The following is a 20,431-nucleotide window of genomic DNA, read 5'->3' as shown; positions in this document are numbered from 1 at the left end:
CAGGAAATGATCAGACAGGAGAGGGTTTTCAGGAAACACTGTGAAATGTTCAGTTTCTACAGTGGGGCAAAAAAGTATTTAGTCAGCCACCAATTGTGCAAGTTCCCCCACTTAAAATGATGACAGAGGTCAGTAATTTGCACCAGAGGTACACTTCAACTGTGAGAGACAGAATGTGAAAAAAAAATCCATGAATTCACATGGTAGGATTTGTAAAGAATTCATTCGTAAATTAGGGTGGAAAATAAGTATTTGGTCACCTCAAACAAGGAAAATCTCTGGCTCTCACAGACCTGTAACGTCTTCTGTAAGAAGCTTTTCTGTCCCCCACTCGTTACCTGTATGAATGGCACCTGTTTGAACTCATCATCTGTATAAAAGACACCTGTCCACAGCCTCAAACAGTCAGACTCCAAACTCCGCCATGGCCAAGACCAAAGAGCTTTCGAAGGACACCAGGAAAAGTATTGTAGACCTGCACCAGACTGGGAAGAGTGAATCTACAATAGGCAAGCAGCTTGGTGTGAAAAAATCAACTGTGGGAGCAATCATCAGAAAATGGAAGACATACAAGACCACTGATAATCTCCCTCGATCTGGGGCTCCACGCAAGATCTCATCCCGTGGGGTCAAAATGATCATGAGAACGGTGAGCAAAGATCCCAGAACCACACGGGGGGACCTGGTGAATGACCTGCAGAGAGCTGGGACCAAAGTAACAAAGGTCACCATCAGTAACACACTACAACGGCAGGGAATCAAATCCCGCAGTGCCAGACGTGTTCCGCTGCTGAAGCCAGTGCATGTCCAGGCCCGTCTGAAGTTTGCCAGAGAGCACATGGATGATACAGCAGAGGATTGGGAGAATGTCATGTGGTCAGATGAAACCAAAGTAGAACTTTTTGGTATAAACTCAACTCGTCGTGTTCGGAGGAAGAAGAATACTGAGTTGCATCCCAAGAACACCATACCTACTGTGAAGCATAGGGGGTGGAAACATCATGCTATGGGGCTGTTTTTCTGCCAAGGGGACAGGACGACTGATCCGTGTTAAGGACAGAATGAATGGGGCCATGTATCGTGAGATTTTGAGCCAAAACCTCCTTCCATCAGTGAGAACTTTGAAGATGAAACGAGGCTGGGTCTTCCAACATGACAATGATCCAAAACACACCGCCCGGGCAACAAAGGAGTGGCTCCGTAAGAAGCATTTGAAAGTCCTGGAGTGGCCTAGCCAGTCTCCAGACCTCAACCCCATAGAAAATCTGTGGCGGGAGTTGAAAGTCCGTGTTGCTCGGCGACAGCCCCAAAACATCACTGCTCTCGAGAAGATCTGCATGGAGGAATGGGCCAAAATACCAGCTACTGTGTGTGCAAACCTGGTAAAGACCTATAGTAAACGTTTGACCTCTGTTATTGCCAACAAAGGTTATGTTACAAAGTATTGAGTTGTATTTTTGTTATTGACCAAATACTTATTTTCCACCCTGATTTACGAATAAATTCTTTACAAATCCTACCATGTGGATTCATGGATTTTTTTTTTCACATTCTGTCTCTCACAGTTGAAGTGTACCTCTGGTGCAAATTACTGACCTCTGTCATCATTTTAGGTGGGGGAACTTGCACAATCGGTGGCTGACTAAATACTTTTTTGCCCCACTGTATGTCATATGTTAAAACAAGATCTAGAGTGTGATTAAAGTGGTGGGTGGGTTCTTTTACATTTTGAGAGAAGCCAATTGAGTCTAATAACAGATGAAATGTTATGTTGAGGCTGTCATTTTTAGCATCTACATGGATGTTAAAATCCCCCACAATAATTATTTTATCTGAGCTGAGCACTAAATCAGATAAAAACTCTGAGAAATCAGACAGAAACTCTTTGTAAGGCCCAGGTGGACAATAGATGATAACAAGTAAGACTGGTTTCTGAGTTTTACAGCTGGCTTGGACAAGGCTAAGCATCAGGCTTTCAAATGAATTAAAAGTCTGTCTTGGTCTTTCGTTAATTTATAGACTGGTGTGAAAAATTGCTGCCACACCGCCCCCTCGGCCTGTGCTTCGAGGTTTCTGGTAGTTAGAATGACTCGGGGGTGTTGATTCATTTAAACTAACATAATCATCCTGCTGCAACCAAGTTTCTGTAAGGCAGAGTAAATCGATTTGTTGATCAATTATTAAGTCATGTACTAACAGAGACTTGGAGGAGAGAGACCTAATATTTAATAATCCACATTTCACTGTTTTACTCTTTGGTTCAGATGTGGATACTGTATTGTTCTTTCTTTGTGATTTTTTATGTTTAAGTTGTTTATTGCTGGTTTTTAGTTTGTTTGTCTTTTTGGGAGCTGACACAGTCTCAATAGAGATGGGTTTTTGGGGGGGTAGCAGGAGGAGAGAAGCTGCAGAGAGGCGTGTACGACTGCAACTCTGCTTCCTGGTCCCAACTCTGGATAGTCATATTTTGGGGGGTTTAATAAATTTGTCCATATTTCTAGAAATGAGAGCTGCTCCATCCAAAGTGGGATGGATGTCGTCTCTCCTAACAAGACCAGGTTTCCTCCAGAAGGTTTGCCAATTATCTATGAAGCCCACATCGTTTCTGGGACACCACTCAGACAGACAGCAATTTAAGGAGAACATGCGGCTAAACATGTCTAATTGGGGAGGGGACCAGAGAAAACTACAGAGTCCGACATTGTTTTGGCAAAGTTGCACACCGATTCAATATTGATTTTAGTGACCTCCGACTGGCGTAACCGGGTGTCATTACTGCCGACGTGAATTATGATCTTACTGTATTTACGTTTACCCTTAGCCAGCAGTTTTAAATTTCCTTCAATGTCGCCTGCTATGGCCCCTGGAAGACAATTGACTATGGTTGCCGGTGTCTCTAGCTTCACATGTCTGAGAACAGAATCACCAATTACCGGTACCAGAGTTTGACCCCCGGCGGGTGTGTCGCCGAGTGGGGAAAAACGGTTAGACACATGAACAGGTTGGTGGTGTACCTGGGGCTTCTGTTTAAGACTATGCTTCCTCCTCACAGTCACCCAGCCGCCCTCTTTCCTCAGCTGCTTGGGGTCTGCCGGGGAACAGCTAGCGGGGCCTACGCTATCTTCGGCTGCACCAGCTGCAGGAGCCTGGCTAGCTATGGGTGAATGAAGGGTGCGAAGCCGAGTCTCCAATTCAGTAATCCTGGCCTCCAGAGCTACAAATATGCTACATTTGTTACAGATATCATTACTGCTAAAGGAGGCCGAGGAGTAACTAAACATCTGACACAATGAGCAGGAAAGTGCAGGAGGGACAGGTGAAGTAGCCATGGTGCTAACGAGTCGGCTACGAGCTAAGCTAAGCTAGCGAAACAGTACAGAGACAGTGAGTGAATACTTTGGCTATAAATTAGGTAATGAGTACACAGAAAGGGTGCTTCAGATGAAGCACGTGAAGATTATACTATGAAAAGGAATGTATCAAAAGATTTTAATTAAATTGCTAAGCAGAAAAGCTACTCAGAAACACCACTGTGTTTGAGCAGGAACAGGAAGTGATACTCTACCACAAAGCGAGCGAACACCAAGTGACAGCGCCACTCTACTGTTGCCCACTGAAGCACAAAACAAGTGTAGGAAACAATGTTCCCTTCTAAATGGATGAGAACACCTCAGTCTCTGGGAACGTGCTATACAAAGGAAACTGAAGGAATATGTGTTATTTGGAAATGGTATAGAAATACTATTCAAACAACTGATGCTATACAGTCATGATGTTGGTCAGCCTGAATGGTTTTCCAGGCAAGGATAACATTTTGATAACATTTTATAATTTGGCCCACGACCCTGGCTGTAATTCCCCTGTAACTGAATGGAATTTCAGTATTTTTTTTATTACAAGATGCAATTATAGTTACCTATAATTAGATAAGTACATTAGAATAAAGGGATAGCAAATGATGTTATTACAGGAAATAAAGAAATAATTAAACTGTGGGTGCAGCGTAAATAAAAAAAAAATTCAGTGTAAGAAATGAGTAATGGGAAATATTGTTTGTTTTTCTGCAAAATTACCATGAAATGACACAATGGACAGAAACAGTACATTATTGGCCAAATACTTCTGACTGACATATTTTTACCTAGTGAGCATATCCTGGATATTCTCCCTTTTCTGACTCTAATAATAACCTTAAAATTAGCCTACTGTATTTGTCGGACCATAAGGCGCATTAAGCGAAACAACTTTACTCAACTCATTCTTCTTGCTTCCTCCACTTCCGTAACACTGATTCATTAATGTTGAATTCTCTGGCAGCTGCTCTATGTAGTTGCAGTATATTAATGAGGCTGGATTATCTCAGCTGTTCGTTTACAGCATCCTGCCATGTGATTGCATTTGTCCCTAACCATCAGGAACCCTCACGTTAACTTTTATCGAGTGGAAAAAAGTTAGCGTTCATCCTTCAGCTTCACTGTGTTTATGTTATGCTAACATAGCTGTGACGCTAGCGATCACGTAGCACATCCAGTGTTGCCAACTTAGCGACTTTGTCGCTATATTTAGCGAGTTTTCAGACCCACTTAGCGACTTTTTTTCTAAAAAAGCGACTAGCGACAAATCTGGCAAATGCATTTAGGACTCACTTCATCTCTCTTCCACAATGTTATTTCTCTCTCCAACAACGTAGGTTGCAATTACATTAGCATGAGCAATTATGCAAATTAGGCGATGACATCATTTAGCGACTTCTAGCGACTTTTAGGACAGCCAATAGCCATTTTCGTTACTGAGGAGTTGGCAACACTGAGCACATCATTATATTCCAGCTAGCCCAACTTCAGCAACGCTACAAACGTCACTGCTGTTTAGTTTTCTGTCTTTATTTATGTCTGAAGTGATAGCAGAGCTGTACATTTTAATTCGTTTCAGAAATCTCTCAGTCAGAATATGCTATATCATATTTAACTCTGTTAAATTTAATAAATTCTGTTTTCACGGATACCTGGATGTTAAACTTAATTGTTACACCTGGTAAAGCAGCAGTTTTTACTTCTCAGTGATGTCGCAGTGTTCGTTTGACTTTGGGACCTGAAGCTGACGGAGTTTTGGACCCAGAATACTCAGCGAGGCTCCTGACTAGGTAATATCTCCAACAATCCATCAAGCAGTGCGGCTTCGTAGCTTACCAAAGTCATACTAAAACATTTTTTGACAGATTTTTGAGCGCCGTGTACCACATAAATCAGTTCGAGGTCAGTGAACACAACTAGAATTCATACATAAAGCGCACTGGATTATAAGGCACATTGACGATTTTTGAGAAAATTAAAGGATTTTAAGTGTGCCTTATATTACAAAAAATTCCTATCAGTATGACCTGAATACAGAGACTGAACTCATGAAGTCAACGGAAAATTGATTAAAGGGGTCAGCAACAAGGCCATACACTTTCATACAACTTGGAAGCTTTTTACAACAAGAGGAGTCACACAATGATGGGAATTTTTTGCCTTCAGGAGGATCCCTAGCATTATTAGTGTCCCTTTGACTACCTAGCTAAGCTAGATAGCCAGCATTAGCTACTAATATGTCTGCTCTATTTTGTTCTCCAAATATGGTCACTCGCCAAAATAAAATATGCTGAGCCTCAAAACTAACACTTTTTAAAAGCCACAGTTTTACTCTTATTTTTTCTTTATTCGACAGCAGCAGTTACAGATAACACAGGAGGCGTGATGAGGGAGTGGGGTAGTATAGTAAATCAAAACCCAAGCATGCCACATATTAAGGTATGAGCTCCTGTACGTGGGATGCATGCTCTAACTAGTGAGTTACAAGGCGTCTCACAATGCTACTGATTTAGCAGTGTTTTTGACAGCTGTATGCCTGCAGCTGGTATCAGCAGAGAAGCCACCATAAACTAAAAGCTGCCCAGCAACAAACCAACAAAATGATGAAGTTAGCAGCTTGCTAATGAATATGGTGGAGTATTTAGCAGCTAAAGAGCCAGAAGTACCCCCCAGGAGACCCTTAAGAGCTAAGAGTATGTGATTTGCTAAATGTACAGAAACAACTCTAAATGAATGCTATTTTTAATCAGTACTGGCTGGATGTGTGGGGGAAGGGGAAAGCATTTTAGGCATTTTAACAAACAAGAAAAAACACTTTAGTTAAGCTGTCCTTTAGTAGTACAATACTTTCCACACTGTGTGTGAAGTAAAGCATCACTACATTCAGCTCTGCTCAGGCTTGGATTTTTATGAATAATGCATTGAACAAAAAGATATTCCTGAGACAACAAACATATATTTTGAATTGTGAGATTCTTGTAACAGTGTCTTGGTATATTCACAGGCTTATGCAAGATGTCCGTCCCTGTAAAGCCAGAGAGTGCATTAGTTCGTGCCAAATGACCTAGTTTGCAAGTACGCCACACCACACACTGACACACTAGTAATGAATGATTAATTTAAAGTCAGCCAATCAGATAATGTGGAGTGACTAGCTAAACAAGAGAAACAGCCACTGGCAGGCATTCTGCCTTCCACCAAGGCATCAAACACCATTTAACCTATATAGGAAAATTTAGTCCATGTAAGGGTATTCTTACATGGAGAAGGGATTCCCTTGATGGGGGATTTCAGTCACTGGGGAAATACTGTGTACTGGTAATTGATACCTAAAGGGAACATTGGTGGAACACTCAGGGATGCAGTAGCATGCACATATTCATTCTCCGGTGTAACTTCAAACTAAAACCCAACATTGCAGCTATAATTTCAGCCTGTATTTAAATTCACTGCTGACTAATTAAAAAAAAGAAAGGAAAACCTAGTCCTTTTTTAGTTCTATTAAAAGCAGAACGATCACACATATTTCAGTAAATATGGTCTTAGACTTTGATACAAGAACACAGGTTTAGATCTTGTGTTTTTCCTTCAATACTTTCACCTACTCTATCCTGAAATACATCGAAGCTCCAGCATGAAAAAGTTCCAGAAATGAAAAAAGTAGAACATCTTGTGAGAAAAGGGGGACTCACTCTCCACGCTCAGGCTCATACAAAAGACATCCAACTCCACAGCAAAGCTTTGTAAACCACCCACTCTTTCCTTAAGTGTACCTTTAAAGTCTGCAGGCGATAACCCTCAGGTCAGTATCCTCCACAGGAGCAAATTTCTCAAACTCTTGCATGATCATCAAATGTAACTCATTCTTTACATTTGTGATAATCCATCCCAGGCATTATTCACATTTCCACTCTGATCTCACCTTCTTCCCTGAGAAGTTCAAAACAGTGCTTTTCCCCCTTTTTAGCTAATTTAACCCCTGCTAGGGCTGATACATTTTCAAAGGAAGTTTCAGCATTCTTTAAACTGATTAATCCAAACTGACAATACTTTATCTTTAAATAGCCAGAATCAATCAGTCCATGTACAAACAATACAGAATTAAAAGGTGGTGGTGGTGGGTGGGGGGGATGACGTCAGTCATCCAGCAATTACAGCCTACTTTCCCATTCTCACCACTATAATCACCGTGACTTCTATCATCATCTTGCAAAAGCTGCATATCCAGAAAGGTTTCTTCTGTCAGGTTTTCCTCAGAAGTAGTATTACTAAAATTAGATCAGTGCTGTCACTCAGCGACAGTGAGTATATTGGATGCTTTCAGATCTCTTATCCTCTGCAATTTACTTGACCTACACCACAGATGCTGCTCTGCTAAATGCTGTAGAAAGTACATTCAGTAATTCTAATTGGTTGGGTAAACTTATTATTTTAAAGTAGCTTTTAAGGCTAATCAAGACTTTTCTATCATGCCAGTGCCATAAAGGACATGCCTCTGTAACTATGCAACATTAAATTTGACGGCAAACTTGTGGTTCCCAATGTTTCTTATAATAACCCAGTATGTTATTTCACTTTTTACATTTATGCCACTGTATTTTTTTTTTTGGGGGGGGGGGGGGGCAACGCTGCACTTGTATTTCACTAGATTTATTATAAAGGACTACTTAATAATTATTTTGTAAATTTACATAATTCTACTAAAAATTGTAGCCACCATTATATAAATAAAATTAGTGCCAGATAGGACTAACTTTAAAAGTAAAATTATGTATAATTTATAAAACAGTGAAAAGAAATCGGTCAGTAAGACGAGAGGATGCTATGATAAAGCCAGTCCATCGCTTCTTAAACATCTATTTTTTTTTTTTACTTTTATTATACTTTTCTCACTTTTCTTTAAACGTTGCTTGTTAAGCCCTTTGTGACTTGTGTTTGGAATAGTGCTATATAGGTACTTTTTGATTCGTTTATGCTTATGCGACCATGGCAACATCCATTGTCACCATGACAACATGCACCATAATAAATTGTGCGTCCGCTGAAGTTGGTTCATCTGTCAGGTCTGTTTTGTCATCCTCAAGGCTCTGCTTCACTCATTCTTACCCCTGACATCGTCATTATTTTTATCATTATTGTTGTTATTATTATTACATGACTGCTGCTGTTTATTCGGTGATAAACAGCACTGCATTAACTTCTCATACCACAGTGCTCCCACTCTGCTACAACAACTAACCAACCACATCCACCCCATCACATCTCACTGCACCGATCAGGCGGCCTATTTATGCTTGTCGATGTTACTGCTGCTCCACTCCACCCAGCCTCCACCTGCTTTGGTTCTGCTCTGTTTGTACGCACCCTGGGGGGTATTTATTTCTAAATTAATAACTCTTGGGGGATTACTTGCAATGGTTCCTGCATGTTATTTATCACTATGCTGTGAATTTCATTCTGCTACACGGTATTGCTACAGCAGGCAGCTTTACCAACAGGGGGCCATTTTCCCCAAATAATTCAGATTTCCATTTTGCATTATAGTTTATGACAGAATCAAATGTAATGTTAAAAAAATAATATAATAAGGATATAAAAAGAAATATAAGGTACATTTTTCTTGTCTTTATGTGAACACAATCCTCACAAAACCAAGACAAGAACATATCATTCGTCTCACTAACTTACAGTGCATTAAATACCCTTTATGGCTGATTTGCTTATCACCAATATCACATCATCTGCCATCGCAAAGTCAGATTTCTGTCGCTTCCAGCATTTGAAGGAAAACAGCTGCCATCATCCTCTCATCCTTTTAGAAGAAGCCTGGTAGCCTCACACTGCCTCGGTATTTAAGTTCAGACTTGCGGCATGTTTAGTTACCCCATCTTACAACCAGCTTTGTGTTTCCTACATCTTGGACAGTGATGGTGTCGCTTTCATCTTCACACACACACAAGTTCAATCTTGTTTCTTGGCATCTGTGTTGGCGTATGTAGAAGTGTATTGCTTCTATTTTTAATCCTCATTATCTCTTACTTTTTTTTTGTATGGATTTGTTTTTTTTTCTGAACTTTGTCAACGATATGCTTGTTAGAACACTTTTTTGAAATAACTTAACTTGACAACCGATTACCTTGGATAGAGCATATTTCTATTTCTGTGTGTAGCCAGCAAAGCTTCAAGACAACATGTTCGTTGCTGCCATGTTTCCCTGTGCTTTAAAAACCCAGCTCAAACTTGAAGACCTGAATGAAAAACATGTATTTACTCCTTGTATTCTACATATAATCAAAGAAAAATAGAGAGTGTAACAAGAGAACTGTTTTCAGAATTTACAAAAACACACTTCAAGCATGTTACGTGTGTGGATGATGCATAGTTGTGTGTCCGAAAGAAGAAAAAATTGGCCAATATATCAGTTTTTTTGAAATCACCAATATCAGTATCAGTCGTGAAATTTGAATATAAGGGCTCTTTGCTCCATTTATGTTTTGATGAGCATTTTGGGGGGCAGTCAGTTGATTTGTACAGATGGGGAAGGTTTATTTCTGATTGGTCAGTGTCCACCCTAACTCACCTGAACACACACCTCTCAGACCAACTAAAAATTATTTTTTTTTACAACCTAAAACCATACAGAATGATGTAGTATGAAATACTTCTTGTCCTTGGAAGTTTATATATAAATAGATGTTAAACAGAAGTTTACCATCTATTTAGTGATAAATGGGACCATAACCACAAAATCAGCAACATGCTTCTAAAAATAAGACCTAATATCAGCAAGTGAGTTTTTACAAGCACAGCTCTTACCCCTTTCTTGTTTTCGAAAAACTCCAGGCCTGTCTTTTAAATACAGTAGTAATGTTAAGCTAGTTAGCCGTATACCCTGTATAAATGATACAGTATGCAAGCATCATGGTAAAGCCATTAACATTAGAGCAGACAAGCATACATTAGTGAATGTATTTATAAAATAAGCAAGAACTTCATCCAAGTAGGTTCATAACTAAAACACAGAACAACTCATTTAGAATATATTTTATATTTTGCTTATTTTTAGTTTTAGTTTTCCTGATGTGGACATAAGGGATGCAATCAAACCTAACAATGCAAGACATGAACTGTTATTTTAATGCAGGATCTAAATCCCCTTTTTAGAAAGAATCATTCAGTCAGGTGTGGCGACTTAAAAATTTCATCGGAAATCATCTCAAAGTACAACAACACAACTAAATAGATTAAAAATTAAATAGTCCACTACAGTCTACTTTGATGATGAACTTGAGCCTTCTTCTTCCATTTCCTGTGGAGGAGCCATATGTGGCGTGTTCCATCTCTGCAAATCTTCAGATAGGAGATGGGAGGAAATATTGATGTTGATGATCAGCCATGTGTTTGCTACTCAGTGCTGATGTTTCAAGGATTTGTGCGACGGATTTGTAAAATGTGACAATCTGTTGCTCTAGATCAGAGGTCCCCAATCCCAGTCCATGAGGGCCGGTGTCCCTGCAGGTTTTAGATGTGTCCTTGATCCATCACAGCTGATTTAAATGGATAAATTACCTTCTCAACATGTCTTGGAGTTCTCCAGAAGCCTGGTAATGAACTAATCATGTGATTCAGGTGTGTTGAGATCTAAAACCTGCAAGGATGAGTCGTGATGAGTCAAAAGCCTCTTTATAAAACCTAGTAAGCAAGCTACTCATTTTTATATAGATTATAGATTGTTTTTAGACTTTAATGCATCTCTCCACTCTAGTCAGACACTTCAGTTTCTGTGTGTTTTTATGCTAACATACCAAAGGACATCTGAAAGACATAAGTTGTTCTTCTCTCCTAGAGAATCTCTGTTATGTCTCTGACCGCTAAAGCAGATGCGTGTTAGTTGTTGCTTCTAGTAATGCATCAGCATGTGTTATTTTTTACTGGTAAATGCAAAAAATCCACCCAAATAAACGGCCAGTCTTTGTTCTCCAAACAAGTAAAAAGGCTCGTCACTGCAACAGCTCACCTGCCATGCAGCTTTTGGGTCTTCAAACCAGGATAAACACACAATAACAAAATATAGACCAGTGCAGTAGAAAATGCCAAACTCCTGTTTTGTCAAATGATTTCCATGCAAAAGCCAGAGCAAAGATGTCTCTGCATTTTCCAAGCCAAATAAAGTGAGTAATATAAAGACAAAACTTAGCAAAGCGTGTCACAGCGGGCTTACTGCTGCCTCCTGCAACATGTAGGAGGTGGACAATCTCAACATCCTCCCAAACAAGCACAAAATCACAGTTCAGTTTGATTTTCACACTAAAACGCACTGGAAGTGAGAAAGATATTCAGGTTGCTGACTCCACAAAGTGGATGCAGTGGAAGGCATACAACAGATTCTTACGGCTTCAGATTATTGCCGTGTTTAGTCACCAAAGGGTGTAATAGAAATACTCACTGGAACCAATCTGGCAAATGTTCATTATTCTCTAGTATTTGAAAATGTCTGTGGATGAAGTCAGCGAGGAGAAGAAAAAAGGATCAAGAGATGGATTTGATTCCCAACAGGCTTCGACAGACTCTTACCTGTACTCGATTTGATGGTTTCTTGTCCGACTGTTTGCCCAAGCAGGTCGTACTGGTTCAGCCGAGAGCTTTCCCCTTCCACTACAACAGACTCGGAAGCATTGCGAGTCCAAGCATAAGTCACCTCTGAGATTGTGTAGGCATCTAAAAAGAGGAAGAGGGTAGACTCATTGGAGGTAAACTGATACATTTTTCTAAAATCCAAATGAAAAGCCACCTTTTACAGAGTTTAAATGATACCGCTGAGAGAAACAAAGCCCCTCACTGCTTTATGATGTCACTTGTGAAACACCAACAAGATATCAATACATAGTGACATTTGCCCTTTTCAGTCAGCCACAGAATTTACTGAATATGGGATATGAGAGTGTGTCTGCTGACCTGAGAATGTCTAATGAAACGGGAACATTTTTACTTTAGTACATCCAGTAATTGAAATATTCTGTCAGTCATGCTGCACAGTAACGTGAAATGTGAAATACTGTAGATCACCACATAAAGAAGACAGGACATCAAGGCATTTCAGACATGACCCACTGAGTTAGGATAATTATTGCTTTTAAAGCAACATCTTGAAACAGCTTAAAGCAAAAAATTCCATCCAAATGTGAAGAAGCATTAGCAGAATTAAATACCCAACAAAAATATTTGGATGAGCTTAGCATTGGTTTCCCCATTTTTCCCAGGGACTTTTCCAATTAGTCCTCTATCCGTAGTGTTGTTTGTGCCACTGCCAAAAAACTGAGCCATGCATTCTAGCTTCACTTGTTCCTGAGGCTCCTCTCTCGCCAAAGGACCAGTGAGAAGAAGGAAGGAAAGAAAAAACAAAAAAAGAAACAAAGCAGCATTTTACTTTTGAGTTCCCTCAGGCACTATCATCATCAGAGTTACTCACAGCTGCCAAATTTTAGTGGACAGGAATGAGAGTCCATGGGGAAATCCTCCAGATGCATTGGGCACTCTGCATGCACAGTTAACCTGCATCCAATTCACAGAAAATGGAGGAGACTTTGCAAATGCATGAAAAGTATACAGCAGAGATAGAAAGAAAAATAAACTCACAAGCCTCATGCACTATTCAAGACACTTCCCATCTGTAATGCCTTGAAACAAAAATAATCATCTTAAATGTAATCAGCGGAGCAAAACAAACGAGGTGCTGCAGAGACCAGCAGAGATGGTGACACTGTAGGTTAGCTCTGTGCTAAGAAACCGCATAGCTGTGTGCTGTTTAAGACAATATCCAACCACTGCAAAAATACTCAGTGCTTACAAATGTATCAGACCAGCAGCCAATGTAAGGTTCATGCCACAGCTGACGAAATTAACAATACTGGTAATTACAAAAAATCATTTTTTTAATGTATAACGGTGTTATGTTTTCAGTGCTGAGCTGTAATTCTTATTGTTATCCATGAATCTTCAACTTGGCTATTTTTCAAAAAAGCAGAAAAAATAGTAAAGCACATTTTTAGTTTTTACTGAGATGCCAAATTACACATGTTTGTGTTTCTAAATAGAAAAATTACTTTTACCGTTTGAATGTCACTCCTCAGAGTCCAGTGTGCCGGCACAAATTTAGGTATAAAAACATGAATCTCCTGCAATGAACTCAGTCATTTTTGTTTTTCTGACAAGTGGTCTAAATTTGTTAAGCGGGTTATTATAATTAATATTATTACAAAAATGTATGTTTCCATTGACTTTTTTGAAATAGCATTCAAGCATAGCAATGAATGCGAGAAACAGGAGGCATAAAAAATACATTTGAACAAATGGGATTCTGTGTTGCTGCTGTATTCACGCTTGCTTTAGCAAGAAAAGCGTTCCATCCACGTCATTTCTCTTTTTCTTTCTCTCTATTTTAGGAAACTTTGTGGACTCTCATGTCTCTTAGGCAAATATGAAGCTGTATCCAGCAGCCTGGCTTTGAGAGTTACTGGGTTCATGTCTCAAACATGTAGTTATCTGTGTTTTTGTGCGGGGAGAGGAGGCGCCAACATTACCTAGCCATTTAACAATGGCCCAGTTGTTAGTTTCACGGTGACTGGAGTCGAGTTTCTATGGCTATGGTGAAAAATATCAACAATCCACATCTAAGTCTATTTCCATCATCATTTTTTTGACTTACTTTTCCAAATCCAACCTGAGCCAGTCTGAACTGACTCTGGAGAAGGATGGATCGACTGGAAGCAGCTCTGGCTGTTGAGCTTGTATGGCAGGGTTAAAGACGTGTATTTAAATGCAGTGCTGGGCAGCAGAGAAATGCCTCGTTTAGTCTTTCAGGTTCCAGTGATGATGTGACATTACGTGTAAACATAAGCTAACACATTGCTAGCAAGAGCTTCATGTTTGCCTTATAGATGTAATCAGTGTTTCTAAGTAACCCTCAGTTAGACAGCAAACGTATATTATCCACGCGATTCTCACTGTTTCTGTCTTTTTGCTTCTGTGCCTTGAGTTACCTCATGGTGTACAGCAGAGTCCCGTCATCTTTGATCCTCAACAGTTTATTAGGCATGGTCATGTTATGTGCCACAGACTTTTTCCCGTTGTGAAAGAAGGTGTCCGGTGTCCAAATCTTACTCGCCATCAGGTTGTTCAGGGGCAAAATATTCATTGGTCCATGGAATTTCAACCTCTCGTCTTTCCAGCTTTGCCGGAAGAAAACATCTATGGTGTACTCCTGAGAAAAGATGAGATACGTTCGTGAATTAATCTCACTATATTATTACTTCTCTTATGACTTAGGTTCCCCATGTATTAAAACAAGGCTCATTCCCACTCAAAAAATGCTAAACTGCACACCGATGGGCAGTTCATCACAACTAACTTCACCTGCCAGCTCTGCCTACAGAGCTGGCAGGTGAAGTTAACCTTAACCTTTCCCTGTTTCCAAATAGCGAGTCTCCATGAAGGTGAGACCCACACTCGCCCTGTTCCTTCACAGCTTACTCAGTTGCTGTTTTCCTAAGCTGACTCTGAGGCCAACATGACCCCCTTAACCTGCAATACTGTGTTGTCAAAAGACACCACACAGCAAGGATTAAGGGCAGAAATCAGTGCACCGTGAAATGTGTATACGTGTGAATGTTCGTGTCCGTGTGATTCACACACAGCAAGTGAGGGTGAGAAGCAGAAAGAGATTTTTTTCTTTTTACTCGTCATAGTTGCAAAGCCTGTGACATTTAGATGTCGGGACATTGAAACTGTGGATTATACGGTATAGCAGCTGGGACTCTGAGAGGGCCTGCTTTAGTATTTCAGTTCAGGTCTCATTTAGTAAAGTTTAGCAAAAGTCATTAAAAAAATGTCTGAACGTGAACAGTGTGGTTGTTGAAAGACGGAGCATAAATGAGGTCAGTAAGCTGTGGTTCTTACGACACATAGGTTTAGGCTAACTGTAAATGTTTTCTTTGAGCTCTCTTCTAAAACATTCTGCATCCTTCTAAATTATTAAAAACACATTCATCCACCTCAACATCAGACTGGGAAGCCTGGTCCTTCACTTTGATGTTTGTGCACACTGGTTTATTTTGGGTAACTCCTACATATACCACTGTGATGTCCTAAAGTAAGCACTATGCATTAATCCATGACAAGAATACAATGTTACTCCTTTTTGCTGGGAGCTAAAATGGAGCTGGTTTACAAAATAAGAGCTTTTTTTGGTTGTTTTCCTTTTTAAAAACCTTTTTTGTTCATAAGATACGAAGATAATTCTTGTACCAAACATGGCTGAAGTTTAAAAACGATGAGGTCATTGTTTGTAATGCCAGTAAGGGAAAAAGCTCAGATTTTAGACTGATCAAAAATACTCAGTTTCATACATTTCCCCCCCTGGCTCTCAGTGACATCAGCTGAATTTCCATTTCTGGATGATGTCTCAATGGCACCCAGTATGATTTTTTTTCTTCATGTCAATTTTATTTCTACATTTCGACATGATAAAAGCCTTTAATGGTCACAGTAGGCAAGTGAACTAGGTAGTCTTACTTAGTGATCGTGGCTCAATCACACTAGAGCAAAAATAGGACAACTACCTTGCAACTAGGAAACATTTGTGGTTGCCTGGTGAATTATTTTGTTGTCAAAGACTGATTTCAAGTAGTTGAGGCAACAGACTGGTCACTCAGAGGTTATTTGTGCAACACGTGCCTGTCTGTGACCACTTTTAATTGCAAAGTAATTGCACAGGTCTCCTGGGGAGAGACAACCTGTCTCCAAACAGTTGGAGTCCAACTCTTAGACAGTTATATATATTTATTATTCCCCCTGTGATAAATAAAACACAATAAAATATAAATATTTTAGAAACTGGTATTTATTAGGCAAATAACAAACTGAATTTTCAGGTTTATCACGTATCAGAAAAACCCAGTAACTAACTATGATGTGACGTCTCTGTGTTTACAATTTTTTCTGCTTTTTGACTATGAAAATGAGAATAATAGGTACACTTCAAATGCTGGGCTGGCAGCCTTATGCTATCTGACTCTATCTGTATTTCATTTTTATAATAAATATAGATTGCTCATTTTGTGACTAAGTCCCCTAAAGTAAATACTGTTCATTTTTTCTATTTTTCATCTTATTGTTTTTCTTCCTTTCGGTGGACCTTATATAAATCTTATATGTGGCCACCTCAGCAATCGTCTGAATTGCTCCAGAGTATCTGAATAAAGCAGACAGATCAGATGAGAATATTTCATCCTGTTTCTCATTTTTTATGAGGCATATATCTCACAGCAGAGCCTGAGATAAATAATATACTTTAAACTAAGTAATGTGTTTCCAAACCTGAATATAAGGGATGATTTTAGCAGTGACTTCCTCCTTGGGTTATAAGCGAGGTCATCAGTGACGGCCTCTGCCAGTGAAACTGAAGCAAAGGAAATTTTCCTTTGAGCTGTTTGTCTGTCTGTCCATCTGTTTATGTTCAAGATGTTTTTAAAAGGAGACATCAGAAATCATTTGGCCGACAGATCACCCTCTGGGCCAATTAGCTGATGAGATGTGGGTGGTGATTTGGATCTGGGATTTTTGCCATATGATTTAAAAAATAAATAAATACATTTAAATAAATTTTAGCCTCAAAGATTTATTATTTGGTGTCTTTGTCCCACTCTCTATAAGTGCTGATTTATGTTTGGCCGAGAGGCGTGTTGTTCATATATTTTTCAGAGAACATTGCATTGAACTTAACTGCTGAATCGATGAATTAATCACTTGGAAAAATGAGCCTTTAGCAATTGAAGGGAGGCTGATGATATGATGCGAAGGTGGGTGCGTGTTTCAGAATGATAAACAGGAAAGCCCAGGATAAACAAAGCAGTGACTTGAATAACAAGAAGACTTTCAATAATTTATGAGATGAAAATTGTCAGATGAATAGACATCGTGACACAGTGAGGATTACTCGTCCTACTTCAGTACTGTAGTGTTTGTATGTGTTTGTGTGAGGGGAAGACATAATGAAGGTGAAATTAAAAGAAATATTGTTTCTTCTTGAAGCACGAGCAGGCTGTGAGAGAAATGACAGTAAGCAGAGTGAATAAACGTGCGTTCGCTGCACTCACCATGTCCGTGTCTGAAACTGGTCCAAAGCTGGTAACATAGATGTTTGTTTTCACCTCAGTTACTCTGTCTGGATCAGAGAAAAACTGTTAACGACATCAAGACACAAAAGAAGCGAGTTTACGCTGAACTTTCTTTCATTTTTAGTACTGTTCAAAAGTTTGCCACATATCCTCGAAGCTTGAGGTGATTTACAGAGTATTAAACAAAAGTTTTGATCTTTTTTTCTTCCATTTTCAGGAATAGCTACTCAGTTTATCAGTGTATCTATAATCAGTAATTACCTCTCTATATGCAAGCGCTGGGATACGTGGAGTCATTTCTGGGCTGGAGTCATAATGCCATATGCACAAAGATCTTATACTTTATTGGAGCTTCATCAAGTAAGTGCTTTTTCAGAGCTACATGGATACTGCTGCTGCTGTAATCACATATTAAAAGCAATTACTAAGCTAAACTTGGGGTGGCTTTTAGTCGTTATTATTTCTATTTGTGTGATGTTGTTTCAGGAAGTTATTTGTCATCATTACCATACAGACAGAACTATATTATGTGCAAGATCACCTCACCTACTGTCAAAGATTTATCTATCAGGACATAAGATCTTAAAATTCAGCAAACTCTAATGAGTATCAATCATGACATATTAAACCTTACAACTGTTTATTGGTTCATATTAAATGTTAAAATTCATGATCAGAAAATATTAAACAAATGTGGCTTGTTTGGAAGAGCCGCTGGTAGAAAGCCTCCTCTCTCCAAAAACAAACATGGGAGCATGGATCTGAACAAACCACACGACCTCTGGAACAATCTCCTTTGAACAGATTAGACCAAAGTGGAGCTGTTTGTCCATAATGCACAGCACCATACACTGTGTTTATGAGTCGACCATAAGGAAAAATAGCCTACTGTCAAATACGGGGCCAAACTGGGTCATGCAACATGACAATCATCCCAGCACACAGCAAAGCTATAGCAGAATGGCTGAAGAAGGAAATAATCCAGATGCTGCAATGCTTTGAAATGATAAAACCTTAAAGGAGCTGTGGATGGACAAAAGTCTGCAGCCTGCAGAGCTAAAGTAAAGATCCAGGTCCAAATTCCTCCACAATGATGTGAGAGACCCATACGGTCACGTGGAAAATGATTATTTGAATCAGGTGTTCTTAGTTTTTCAGACATTGCTTCTGCATGTTGGCTTAGTTCATGTTAAATAGACAATAACATGGTTTTATTTTTGATTCAGATTGTTTTTGCTATGTCCTGATATGTAAAACCTTTAACTGTAAGAAGGTGTGCCTTCTTTATCACACAACTGTACACGTGACCTTTGAAATGCTCGCTCAACCTCTGTTAGATTACATGTATTGAATCAAAGCAACATGTAAGTTCAAATTTGACCTAAATGTTCACAGCTATGGAAAAGCAAGGCCTCGCATGTTTCCCGTTCCAGTGACAATGTGCAACTGCATCAGCGCTGCTGCATCAGCTCCATTCGCTCTCTCTACACTCCGGCTCTTTGAAATATTTACTGAAGATAAATCTCTTGTGCTTGGTCGATTCAAAAAGCTTCCATGTTTCATACTACGCTCTCTTCTACACAGCGAAAAACATCTTACATACCACCTAAAAAATACTTCACTTTAAGAAAAGCTCTCTCATGCATGGCAAGGTGAGCTGCCATCCACAATCCCTCTGAGACATATAATAGAAATGGTTGATAACAGTGTCAGTAGTTTGCAGTTTGACTGTTGACTGTTCTGTCTTTAATTACATATTACCAATCAGGGTGTCACCCACATTTCATTCCCCTGCAGGTATGTGTTGTCTCCAGTAGTAATAAGTGTTAAAAAAGGCCAAATGTTTCTCCCTGGCTTCTAATAAACATGTTTTCTTCCACCTACATTTGAGCATCGGTGGAAACCAGTCAGCGTTTTGATAACATTCATGCAGCTAAACTACTCTATAAATCACAGGCTTAATATAAAATATTACCACCGTTCACCTGCTTATAAGATAACGTAAATCAGAGGCTGCGGCAGGCTGAGGAGTAATAGGTTCAATCTATTTAGCTAGACATGCCACTGGGTGCATTTATTCATGTAAACCAGGCTATGGAATGTAAATAAGGCAGACTGAGATTCATCTTTTTTTTTTACTCTACCACAGAGACCTTCATTTGTTTGATTTATAATTGTAAATACATTTGTGCCTCAGTAAAAATGTCCTGCATTACTTTCTCTTCTGACAAAGAATGGTGCATTTTAGCATAAGGGCTTAATGCACTGTAATATACTGAGTCTCTCAATGGCTGTGACACTATATATCCTGTTTAATCCAAGTGTGCTGGCCATGTGTTGTAATGGGTGAATGTTTCATCTCTATACCATTTACTGAGCTTGCTACGTAATATTAAAAGTATTGTACAATTGAGAATTACTAACAGGAGCCACCATGACACAAGATGAAGAGAAAGTCTGGGAAAATTCATGAGGGATGATTTCGCCACCTGAGATTGTGATTTACTTAATCTTTTGACTGTTTAAAGAAGCTATCAGTTATCATGTTTATATTAAATCTGAGCAAATGTATGATTAATAATTTCTGTATAGTGTTAGGGCTGAGGGCTGGTTTCATTAGCTATTTATATGATGGAAAAATAATGTTGTCATTTTCTTTGTTCCTGGCCGTTTTTCCTTTAATGGAGGTTAGTGTTTGCCATGAATTTCCTTGAAGTCTCATTGCATTTCTTCACTGTTTAGTATTTTGTAGTTATTCTTTGTACTTTGTTGTAAATCCATTCTTTCTTTCTTTTTTACAGAGTCTTGTCGAGTTGTGATATTTACTATTAAAGCTGATGCTTTTGGCACACAGTACTGTGCAGAGTTCTTGTGCCATCCCTTTTTTCTCCATATTTTGGTTCT

The 20,431-nt window shown here is 39.2% G+C and overlaps 1 protein-coding gene and 1 long non-coding RNA gene across 3 annotated transcripts in view; one reads left to right on the top strand and one right to left on the bottom strand.

Annotated features, from left to right (window-relative positions):
* LOC120724023 (gamma-aminobutyric acid receptor subunit alpha-2) overlaps positions 1-20,431 on the bottom strand; it is a 42,368-nt gene that overhangs the window by 8,597 nt on the left and 13,340 nt on the right. For both annotated transcript variants that reach the window (XM_040015931.1, XM_040015930.1), the window contains exons 4-7: positions 17,507-17,574; positions 14,393-14,613; positions 12,823-12,905; positions 11,928-12,071 (exon numbers count right to left, since the gene is read on the bottom strand). In XM_040015931.1, the coding sequence (XP_039871865.1) occupies positions 11,928-12,071; positions 12,823-12,905; positions 14,393-14,613; positions 17,507-17,574 (516 nt within the window). The remainder of the gene's footprint in view (positions 1-11,927; positions 12,072-12,822; positions 12,906-14,392; positions 14,614-17,506; positions 17,575-20,431) is intronic.
* On the top strand, positions 12,120-19,967 carry LOC120724024. The gene is made up of 3 exons (XR_005693849.1): positions 12,120-13,300; positions 16,712-16,715; positions 19,957-19,967. It is a non-coding gene; the product is annotated as an uncharacterized LOC120724024 (long non-coding RNA).

The sequence above is a fragment of the Simochromis diagramma genome, unplaced genomic scaffold, assembly GCF_900408965.1.
Source record: "Simochromis diagramma unplaced genomic scaffold, fSimDia1.1 OVJJ01000685.1, whole genome shotgun sequence".
In the NCBI taxonomy this organism is placed as follows: domain Eukaryota; kingdom Metazoa; phylum Chordata; class Actinopteri; order Cichliformes; family Cichlidae; genus Simochromis; species Simochromis diagramma.
Note: the sequence above shows the minus strand (reverse complement) of the source record. Positions and strands in the feature narration are given on the sequence as shown.